The 12587-nt window shown below is 37.9% G+C and overlaps 1 protein-coding gene across 4 annotated transcripts in view; it reads left to right on the top strand.

Annotated features, from left to right (window-relative positions):
* Positions 1–4958, top strand: part of cxxc5a (CXXC finger protein 5a) — a 30237-nt gene extending 25279 nt beyond the window's left edge. For 3 of the 4 annotated variants that reach the window (XM_055180083.2, XM_055180081.2, XM_055180082.2), the window contains exon 3: positions 3809–4958. In XM_055180083.2, the coding sequence (XP_055036058.1) occupies positions 3809–3853 (45 nt within the window). In that variant the 3' untranslated portion in view covers positions 3854–4958. The remainder of the gene's footprint in view (positions 1–3808) is intronic. The other variant, XM_055180084.2, reaches the window with a different exon arrangement.
* Positions 4959–12587: the final 7629 nt, after the last annotated feature.

The raw sequence follows: 12587 nt of genomic DNA on the forward strand, positions 1-12587 counted from the left end.
AATGAAACCAAACACCTTGTAATCAATGTTGACTTTACTTACATGATGGACAATCATCTATCAAGTTATTTAGCAAAATCGAAATTTATTTTGGCTAGAAGTAACCAGACTATATTGGGTCTATAGTTAACCTAGACAGTGAAATGATGGATGTTGCTTGCTGGGTAGTCTTACACATTTCCAAATCTTATGCTTAGGTTTGAAACCAATGCATATGTTTAGGGTGGTCTCAGACTTGAAGAGAATCCACTTTCGATTAGAAATTAGATTATCACTGAAAGCAAGTTTGCCATATCCTAAAATGTAGTTTAGGTAGCCAGTTCACCAGGTGTTAAAACAGAGCTACGTACTCTGCAAGAGTTTATTGTTATAAATGCAGCCCTTTGTTCAAGTTACTGTCGTCCGTCAGAAAATAATGACCATGCACCATCTGAAATAAAGAAAAATGACCTTTAAAAAATCTGCTATCCCATCCAAGAGGATAAAATACTCCTGCTACCATGATTTACACCATGATTAGTTTGTGCCAACCAGTAAAGTGATAACATCTCGGAGGAGTAACATCTACCCGGCTGTTGCCCTGGGATCACTGTATGCTGACTCCGTTGGCCCGTATTACTGCGCGTTTGAGCGTTTAAAGAGTAGCTATCTGTCAGTTGTCTCCTGCAGGAATGCTTGAAAAATATTATATTGAGTGTGTGGGCTGGAGCATGTGTGATCATGTGAGCAGGGATGTGTTTGCCGCCCATGGCTCGGTCCAGAGCTGGCGAATGTGTGAGATTCTGTGCCGCAGTAGCGTTGTGCTGGGGGGGGGCATTACCTCGCTACGCAATCCACCTCAATCTCAAAGGTGGGTCGAACTGCCACTTTCTTTCCCTCACCTGTCCTGGTCTCAGAGCCCACCTGAGTCCTGCAAAGAAAGAATACAGAGAAAGAAAGACGCTGAGATTTGTGCAGACAGAGGTACAAGCAAGAGCAGCACGGTGGGCTCTCGACGTGACTGCGTGGTGACTAAATAATGAATGTGGCATATCGAGTTTCACGTGGAGCCAGGGCCATGGCCCATGGCTGGAGAGGAGGGGGAAGAGGGACACAAAGAACAGGGTAGGAAAGAGATGGAAATTAAATGAATCACACGTCCGCAAAGAAGAGCTGAACGTATAGATGCACCACTAAATGTGACATGCACCATGTTTATATTTCTGGATACACCTGTGAATATCATTTGCAATCTCATTATTTGAGCTCATATGCAAAACCCTCTATGTGTGTCTGACATGTTTACTTGTAAATGAGCATTTTTATCAGACTCTTAAAGGGCCTTATCATGGTTTTAATGTTTAGGTTAAGTAATTTCAATTTAATGGCAATTAAAACGTTATCAGTCAGTAAGGTAAATGGCTTATTTTCACAATGTTTTACTGGTCTTTCGCTGCAAAACCTTCTTAGTACATGCAAAAATCTCCACCTTTAAAATAGTCTCCAGTCACTCTTCACTGTTCTTTCTGATTAAAGGTAAAAAAAATTAGGTCAATATCCTAATGTATTCAGTAACTGGTTAAAAACCTGGCAGCTCCACAATCGAAATCTGACGTACATCTTCGTGCAATTTTCTGTGCACTCATAATATCATTTTTAGATGGTGTTTCGCGGCTTTTGCATTTGAGCTCTTCATATATTTATGGTTTTTTTTAGATAGACAGTGACAATGTACAGTGTACACTTACAGTACTGTGCAAAAGTCTTGGGCCACCAGCACCACCAGACTTGTTCTTTTAGAAGTTTTAATGTCCATCCATATTTAGTTTTCAAATATTTTTTTAAGATACAAACAGAACATACAGGAAATATGTACAAAAAAATAAAAAAAATACATTTTCAGGACTTAATGTCTTCTTTAGGGTTCGTCGGTGTTTAGTGTGACCTCTCTTGGCATTCAACACATCTTGAGCGTTTCTGAGCAGAATGAAGTAAAAAGACTCAAATTAGGATTTAATTTCATTTAGGTTTTAAGAGATCCTGCAGTTATTGCTGAAGTGGAAGAGGAGTTTACCCTAAAAACTTGACACATCAGTTTACATTTTTATACAGTTTTTAATACTACATACACATTTCCTGTATGTATTCTATTAAAGAGACTGAGAAACAATAAAATATGATCACTATAACATTGCAATAACAACAAATCTAATTCTAGCATGGTGGCCTAAGACTTTTGCACAATACTGTACAATGTCAATGTATTGGCAGGATCTACAGCACACAACTCTCTTGTTTATACGTGTGGCAGACGCTTTTATCCAAGGCAATTCACAGTGCATTCAAAGAATACATTTCATCAGTATGTGCAAATTGAACCCCTGACCTTGCAAGAGCCATGTTATACCAGTTGAACAACAGGAACACTTTTACATATGCATGACTTTAGAGACATACAGATGTTGAATACATTGAATATACACTGAAGAAATGATTCATTCAATTTACTCAATTTTTGTAAGGTAAGTGGTTGCAATCAATTTATTTAAGCTACATTTAAACAAAAGTTTTTTGTTTTGTTTTGCCTTTCTAATTTTTTTTGTTAAATGTAGCTTAAATAATTTGATTGCAACCACTTACCTTAAAAAAATTGAGTAAATTGAATGAATCATTTTTTTCAGTGTATATAGGTTATTATTTTTAATTACATTTTAATGTTACATTATATATTCACAAATTTTTTATACTTGTTGAGCTTTGAAGATAATTAAATTTAGCCATACAAACATTTTATTGGACTTAAAAAAGTCCCATCTGGATTTCATTTATGCATTTCCAATTAAAAAGGTCATTCACTGGCAGGTATTATCTGTCATTTAAAGTGTTGAATTTGGTCACCTGTGACAAGTTAACAGCGATATCATTTCCACACAAGGATTTGTAAATATCTCTAAAGTTGTACATGTAAAATAGACTCTTTAGATTCTAGAATGTGTTGATATTGGTAACACTTTACAATAAAGTTGTATTTGTTAACATTAGTTAAAGGGGACATATCATGAAAATTTGACTTTTTCCATGTTTAGGTGCTTCTATCAACCTAGAAAATGTGAAAAAGTTCAACCCAGTAACTTAGTTTTGGTAAACCACTCTCTGTAAGCACGTGAAAAAATAGGTCATTAAAATTTGGCCCCCCCTTGTGATGTCACAAGTGGATAATACAGCACCTTAATCTGCATTATCCAACCACGGTACTGGCATTTAGCCAAGAGATCAGCTCATTTGCATTTTAAAGGACACACCCAAAATGGCACATTTCTCATACCTTCAAAGTGGCAATTTTAGCATGCTATAATAAATTATCTATTGGGTATTTTGAGCTAAAACTTCTCATATGTACTCTGGGGACATCAAAGATTTATTTTACATTTGAAAAAAGTCTGGTGAAATGCCCCTTTAATGCATTAGCTAATACTTCTGCAAAATTTATTAATCATAGTTTTTGTTACTTTTAGCATTCACTAATGCATTTTTTTTTAATCAAAAGTAACTATACATTAGTAAATGCATAATTAACTAACATAAACAATTGAATTGTATTAACTAACATTAACAAAGATTAATAAATGCTGTACATGTACTGCTCATTGTTAGTTTGTGTTAGCTAATGCATTTACAAATGTTAACAACCAAATACAACATTATTGTACAGTATTACAGATTGTATGTTTTACAGTACATACAAAAAGCTAAGTTTGTGTCTATATGTTTTGCCCACCTAACTTATGCATTCTTTTTCTGTCTCCATTTCTCTTCATGTTTTTGTAAGAAGGTGATGCTGCCGACAGGAGCAGCGTTCCGGTGGTTCCAGTAGGACTGTGACCTCTGACCTCCACCCAAAGCTCTGCCATCAAGTGCAATGCCAACTCTCGCTTGGATCATCTCAGCGCCGACACTGGCTGACAAACACAGACTACGTGACAAAAAGAGCAACTACGAGAAAAACTTCATCGCAAGATACAGAACAATAAAGCAACGATACAAAAAGAATCAAACGAGTTATGGATGCACCTACTTATTCCTTGAACCAAAAATTAAACATAAATAAAAAATATCTATGGCAACTTTCATTCCCTTTTATATGTTTCCATTTTGGTACCTTTTTGTCCCTTTTCCAGCAGATTTTTTTCTGTGGCTTAGACATGGAACTGTTCATTGACAAACAGGAATGATGGACTGAGTGTGGACAATCAACTAAATCTCTGTGTTTGGTGTTAATGTTGTTCATGTGTGGAAAGAAACAGTACTTGTGTAGAGAATGTAAATTTTACGGCTATATTTTAAAATTAGTGGCTAATGGCAAGCACTATTGTAATTTAGGACCATTGCTCTTACTTAAAAAAAAACTGTATTTTATGATTGTTTCCTTTTTTTTAAGTTTGATTTAAATTTATAGTTTTGAAAACTGATCAGTGTTTGAAGGGAATAGTAAATATTCCAAAATGTACGAATGCGGTTTTCGGAATAATTTGAAAGAACAAATATGCATCATGCAAAATATCAAATTGCCATTGTTTCTATATGGTTGTTACTACTGGAAACAAACATTTCTGTTTGTTTTACTGTACCGGCAGCATTGTGTTATATCGTCAGATTGCATCGTATCTCATCATGTAATATTACGTTATATCACGCACCATAACAATGTGTTACGTCTCGTGATGTCACGTTATATTACGAAGTGTCACCGATTATTGTGTTCTCAATGTACTGGTCTGAATTTTTACGGAGCCCTCCACAGCATTTGGAGACAAGCACTCGGCTCGGCTCAATCGAACGCACTGAAAGAAATAACTTTTTATTTTGTTGTTTGCCGGTAGCTACATCTTTTAAAAGCAGCAATGTTTGTATTGGATTAGAACTATGGGCTGGTTTTGTGAATAAAAACAAATGCATGTATTTGTGTCAAAAATTTACAACCCTGACGTCTGTCTGTTTGCATGTTTTTTTAAGAAACCAAATTTACAAAAAAAAAAGAGTATGAAATTGTTCGCTTTAGGTTGTTTCCTTTTTCAGTCAAACGGTAAAATAAAAAGCAATGGGACAAGATGTGGTTTTGAGATGCGATAAAGATGTTTTATCAAGAGTCTTTGATTTTTCTTTGCTCATAAAAACATTCTGCAGTATCTCAATGAAAGCGAAGATGCGCTGAAGACTGAAACAATGTGCTTCTGTTGCCCACCGATCTAAGTTTAATATCACTTGCATTCCTTCGTAAAGTACAGTCTGACATTTAAAGGTAAAAACACAATTAAAAGACAATGAATTATTGATACCCAGCCAATGTCTCTGACCGAGAGTCTTTGAAAGCTAATCAGCAGTAACTTAAATGGGAGGGAAGCTTTGGATGGGCTGCAGACCACCACAGAAATCATTCACATGTGGATCTTGTGGTTTTTCATGCTGTAAATCACGATCTGTAGGTGGACACCCACTGCTGGATAATTGAGAGGTAAAGTTTGGGATTCAAAACTGGAACTTTATAGCTTTCAGTCCACGTGTACTTTGCATTTGTGCATTTGGCAGATGCCTTCATCCAAACCAAAGTGACTTGCGTTTAAGCAATATTGGTGTTTTCCCTGGGAGTCAAACCCATAACCTTTGTGCTGCTAACACAATGCCCTACCAATTAAGCTACAGGAACACTGCAAAACTATGCAATCATGACCTTTGCAGATACACTTTGAAAAGCTAAAAATAGATTAGTAGAAATACTGATGACTCATATTTTCTTCAAATAATATTCCCTCCAGACTGATAAAGTCCCTACCTTTAACACTGCCATCTAACAATGGGCAAATTACATAATGGCTGTGATGTAACTAAATCATGTTGGCTATTTGAAAGAAAACTGATGTCAACACAGAAAAAAAAACATTTTACATTTATGCGTTTGGCAGACACTTAACCAAAGTGATTAAAACCTACACATTTGATCATTATGTGTGTTACCTGGGAATCAAACCCATTACCTTTGCAAAGCTAACGCAATGTTTTACTAATCTACAGGAACTACATTTTAATAAGGGCTTTCCTTAAAGAGTCTCTTTAAAAGTACCATCTCCCAAATTTAGGGTAATACTTGTTACCTTTGGGTCCCAAGAAAGGATATAAAAGAGATAAATTCCATCAGAAAAGTGCACGCAAATTTGGGAGAAAGTGCATGGTGTATGTGAATAAAATAAAGCAGTGTGTGGTGTTGTAGCAGAGAGGTAGAGGTAGCAGCTGCAGGCCTGGAGAGCTGGATTGAGTCCTCAGCGCTGTAATGAGCCCAGGTCTGTGGTGCAGTCATCAGAGCGAGATCTGTAATGAGCCACAGTCTCGGGTGGAGGCCCAGTTTGGTGGGCTTCGTGCAAAAAGTGTGCGAATGTCTGCGTGTGTTTATGTGCAAGAGAGAGACAGAAAGTGAAGCTAGAAAGAAAGAGAGAGAGAGAGAGAATGTTCCCATCTCCCCCCTGGTGACAGCGATGGGCCAGTGCCACGGCCGCGGCGCTGAGAGGAAGCTGGGGCTCTGCATTATTAATGCGCGCCGCGGCGTCCTTGCATCTTCCCAGCCGCACAGCTCACTGCCCGTCCTGCCATCACAGAGGGAGAGAGAGAGAGAGAGAGAGAGAGAGAGAGAGAGAGAGAGAGAGAGAGAGAGAGAGAGAGAGAGAGAGAGAGAGAGAGAGAGAGGTGGGATTGTGGTTGGTTGTGCCTGTTAGTGAATGCAGTGTGTCTGCATGTGTGTGCTGGGAAAAGAGTTTTTCTTTCTTTTGGTCAGTGTGAATCTATATGCCCAAGTGAGGACTTCGTTTTTTTAGCCAGTATATATTGTATCTACTGGTAAAAAATGGCCAGTTTGGGTATACCTGATTGTGTGCACATCAAATGTAAAGGGACATTAGTTAAACAGTTATCTGCATTGTATCCAAACAATACAGCACATGAATTATATGCACTATAGTTTTATGTGTTATATTTTTTCTGGTTTGTTTTATAATGTATACGCATGTTCACTTGACCAGTTGTAAATAAGTGAGTTTTCATTTATCTACACCTTAAAAAAACATTGAAATGGTTTTAATGGGTGAGTATATGGAGAAACAGAAATACTGGTGAAAATCTATGCTGGGGTGCGTTTGGTACAGCAACGTAACTTGCTGCTTAACCACCATAGTACTTACATTGTTTGAGAAAAGAACTAGCTGGGTGATTCTCACGAAAACTTGGTTTTAAAAATGTCAAGCATGAAAATGCAAAAATTGCTTAAATTTACTTTTTTCCCCACCAGACATTGAAAAACAAAGTCTGGAGTAAATGGGAACATTAATTTAAAAACTTTTACTTATCATTTAACACTTTTTGTAACATAATTAAAAAAAATAGTCCTAAAAAATCTCATTACCGCAACAGTCAGAAAACATCAACACTGATATATTTTCAAAATGACATGACAAACCTGAAAGAACATAATTTGGAGATTCTGCACATGCATTTAAAATCAAAGTATTATGCTTCTATTAATTAAATTAACATTTAATAAGCCTCTGTTGCGGTAATGATAATCAAAATGTCGTGTAAGCATTCTGACAAGACAATATTTCAAATTAACTGTAAAAAAATGATCTTACCTGGTAGCCATCTTGAAGTAACTGGTCCATGTGCTTGGTCACTCAAAATCAAACTTTATTAAAATTCTGTATGTGTGCTTAAACTGTTCTCAAAAAGTGTTGCGGAGAATGAGAACATCAGGCATGGACACATCATTTTCCTAATTTTTCTTCATTATTATTATACATGAATATTCAGTAAATATTTTTTCTGTCATCTAAAGTAGTCTAGCAAAACATCCATTTATTTTTTTTCTTAATATTTTTGTGTTAATTTGATTAAATTACAACATAACGCATGTTCAAACACAGCCGGACACATTGCGGTAATGAGAATTTCAGCAGTTAGATAAAATTTACAATTATAAATTCTTATGTTGAAATCACACATTGTGCAAGGTAGAACACAGTATTGTGTTAATTCTGATGCTTTTTAATGTTACTATATTTCACATTTTAAAGCTAAAATCATTAGTGCCGTGGTGTTTCAATGGTTTCGTGAGAATCACCCAGCTAGTCACGACTGTTTCCCAAAAACCTAATCACTTTGTTGCACATTCATCGTTCTAACCATGTTGGTTTAACATAATAGTTTATGACGTCACATACATGTGGGGTAATAATGCCCATAATGAATCTATTGGAGATCAAATTAATATCTAATTATTGGGGCAAATACTTTTCTCCTGTATTTGTTTTCTGGAAATAAACAGAACCAACCGTTGGTTTATAAACAATCTTATGCCGAATTGTTGCTACCTTTTTAGAGTCTAACCATGTAATGAAAACAGTGGCGGATGGTGACTTCTTTTCCGAGGGGCGCAAATTATGTGTTCGGACATGTGTGTTGCTCGTCATTTCAAAATATGTGTTTGCTTCGTCATGTGAACCATGTGCATTATGCATCTTGTCAAAATATGTGCCTGCTGCAAACACGTTGAGTTTATGATAAAAGGGACGCTCACGGACACAAAATACACGCAAGACACTTCCTTAACAGTAAACTCTGATTTTACATGAGATTAAGCGAGGATCTGGCAAATTCGAGCGTCACTTTGATCATAAACCCTTTAGATCCGTGTGCAGCAGGCACTTATTTTGACAAGACACTGGTTCACATGTTGCGCCGAACACATATTTTGACATGACAAGCCACAAACAGCAGAGTCCTGCACCGGTCCATTTTTGGAGACCCGCTCTCGCCCGTACCTGCAAAGTTCAGCACCAGATCCGACCCGTCACCCGTGATAATATCAAAATTAAATCCGCACCCGCCCAGACCCGTTAATATCCGTACCTGCACACGCATAAATCACACACGCTAAAATCATTTAAGTTAAAGTGCTTTATTTTTTATCTCGTTCCTCTCTCAACATCACAACAGTGTCATGAATGGGCTAATGAAACAGGCTTAAGTGCGTTTGTTTTGCGCCATTCAAGTAGCCTACCATCGGCACCTAAATAGGCTATGGAACCTGATAACTATAGACGGTTTCATTGGACACACGTGCGCTGACGCAATTCACGTCTGGATCCGAACTTTACTTCCGGTTTCGTTTTTTTTTTATCGTCTGACTAGTTGCTAAACTGATCTCTTGAACAAACGCCTTGTTGAAAATAACAAATGTTTTGGTTTCCTAGATAATCTATGTGTTGTTGTTTTGCTTGTTATATAAATAAACTATGTTTAAAGAACTTTGTTGTTATTTATTCTCAGCGGAGTTTACCGGAAGTTATGTGCAGACCACGACAGCCGCTTGTTTATGTTGTTACTGCTGAAACCGTCTATACACAAATAGACCTATTAATGAAAAAAAGAACAAGAAAAAATACAACTTACCTACACAACCCCTGCTGTGCTTCTACAAGTCTTGTCTCGAAATGCTTTCTAAAAGAAGATGCTTCCAGTTTCCGGCTATCAACGGCAAAACTTTATGCAACTCCTGCAACGCTCGCTCCAACTAGGCTACGAGAAGCATCAACAAAGGTCGCACTGTCGCAGTGGTGGTGACGTGATGGGTCAAATGTCATATGTTGCGTGTGTAATGGTAATTTAGACATAAAAAATATTGCACATATTTTCATTTGCGCTACTACCCGCTACTAGTTAATATCCACTCGCATCTCTGCCCATGAATTTTGGGAATGTCACAATCCACCTGTTTTAGACACTTTTATGTACCCGCGGGTACCGACCCGTTGCAGGACTTTGACACACAGGATGGGCCAAATACATGTTGTGACGAGCTTCATATCGTGCGCCGTTAAAAAAGAAGTCACCGGCCACCAATGGTTAAAAGTGAGTGAGTGGTCAGTCTCCACCTTATATTTCGTCGCTGCCCGATGAAACTCAAGTTATGTCCAAAACTTTTCAGGAAGTGAAAAAAACACCGTATATCAGTTGAATGTAGCGTTGTCATACTTGGTACAGCATATTTACATGTAACCATATTCTTGCCAGTGTAATGATATAATCCACATTTGACCAAAATTTAGTTTAAATGGACATGCGTGTATATTTTACAGTAACTGTGATCGATACGCGTTCTTCCGATCATTAATTAGAATGGCCACGTCGCATTTTATATTGACAGATGAATACGCTCAGTTTATTAAATAGCCTACGTCTTAGTTAAATATGCTTACTTTATTTAATATTAATTATACATTTATTAAATGTCTCTTGCAAACTATGTAGGGACAATGAATCAATACACTGACATGGTAATGCTAGACAACAGGGGCGTCAGTTTGTGTTGAAAAGTGGTGGGGACAAAAGATCAGATAAAAACATTACTGCAGGACGGGAAAAATATTGAATAATGGCGCATCAAAAATGGGCATAGCGTAGGCCAGTTAACAACAAGAAAATAGTCAGCCTAAAACCCTCAACAATGTCGACTGCACACATGTAACAGTCCCTGCAACACCAGCTCAACTGAACAGTGCCAAAGCACCATACCGTAAAAAACAGCAGCGCGTTTAGTCAATGATTACAATTAATTTCAATACATATGTAAAAGAAAACACACCATAAGCATACAACGCAACATATGTTACCCTGGACCACAAAACCAGTCCTTAGTATCGCTTGATTTTTTAGAACATTTTAACCAAATGTGTTCAAAAAGTGCTGGGGACATGTCCCCAGCTCCCCCAGTGTAAATAACACCTATGCTAGACAGATACTTTGTTTGCACAGTCCTACCATGATTTTGTCCCGTCTAGAGATACGTCTGGCATCAGGGGGAAACGTTTACCTCGATGAAGGAAAGTCATTGTCTCACCATCGGCTATGTCCAGTGCTGAGCTTCGATGAAACTTCACGAGACCGGCGAGATGCTTTCACAGGCCGGGAGATACGCAGCGTGATTGACACCAAATGGATATACGTGTGAATCAGATGACATGATTTTACAACTTTTCATTGGCCATTTAGGTATGTGACGCATACTGTATACGGAAATGAACCTGGACATTCAATCCGTCGAAAAATCTCAAAATTGGCAAAATCGACATACGTGGTTTTCATCGGACAGCGGCGATTTGTACTTGTGATGGATCTAAAGCCATAGTGGGATTGTAGTATAAAAAGACAGGGTTGTTTTCAACCCATGGTTGGGTCAAAAAGAGACAAACCAGATGGTTGGGTTAAATTAACCTAGAAAATGTAAATTTTTGGTCCAACCATGCACTGGCAGAATAAAAGGTTTGAAACTGTACCTTTTCTGTCACTGGGTTTGTACCCTACAGAAATACAAAACAAAATACAATTTTGGGTAGATTTCTTTACCTTAAGGACCTACATTGTTAGAAAAAAATGGTCAAAATATGTACCCCAGGTGTCACTGGGGCAGTAGGCTACCCTTTAAAAGGTCCTAATATAGACCATTAGGTAAACATTTAGTACCAATATGTATCTTTGAGATACTAATATGCATTTTTGAGGTACTAATAAGCTCTTTTTGGTACCAATATTTACAGGTAATAAAAGGTAATCATTAGGTGCAAAGCTGTACTTTTTGAAAGGGTACAGCCCCAGTGACAGCTGGGGTATATATTCTGACCATTTTTTCTGACAGTGTGGGTTACTTAAAACAACCCAGCATGAGATGAGGTGTAGTGGGTAGCGCTCCGACATGTGGTGCTTTCGCACTTTCGGCGACCCGAGTTCGATTCCCGGCTCGTGGTCATTTGCTGATCCCATAGCCTACCACTCCTCTCTCCTCCCTATACTTTCCTGTACTCTCCGCATTCACTGTTAATAATAAAGGCAAAAAAATATCTTAAAAAAAGAATCTAAAGGTGAGTATGTGCTTGTATATAAACATTTGGCCGTTATTTGGGTATATTGTGGGCGTGTTGGTGAAGTTGTGGTGGGTACCGGACTGGTTGGTGAGGTATAGGGTAAATCACACTGTCCTGAAGTAGAGGGTCAGGGTGCCGAGCAGACCTGTCACAGTGGAAGAAACCTAGAATCTTATCAGCAGCGCACAGACATGCAACCCCGTTGATCTGCTCACCCTCACGGCCAACACACGCGTGCCCTTCCCCCAGTCTTACGCTCGCTTCCTCACAATGCCCTCAGCCAAGACAACAGCGACAGCCAGCAGTGTCCAATAACCCTGCTGGACCGCCTTACTGGAGGCCATCAGAGCTTCACACAGGAAAACACGGACGGGTGAAACATCAAAGCCTTACGCTAAATTGTAATTGATTTTTACATAACTAATGTAAAGAAGATCATTTCATGAATGTGGCAAGTAATTTATGAATTTATATGGTGCAATTTGATCAAATACAGGCATATCGAGTTTCAGTTTATCAAATAAACTTGTTGGGCCTTTCATAGAAACACACAGAGCAACACAACGTTTACACTTTCAAATCAGCATATAATGGCTCATAAAGTGCCTAAAAAAAACACCACAAATTTTCAAAATGTAGACCCTAAGC

Source organism: Misgurnus anguillicaudatus, chromosome 9 (assembly GCF_027580225.2).
Source record: "Misgurnus anguillicaudatus chromosome 9, ASM2758022v2, whole genome shotgun sequence".
Lineage (NCBI taxonomy): Eukaryota > Metazoa > Chordata > Actinopteri > Cypriniformes > Cobitidae > Misgurnus > Misgurnus anguillicaudatus.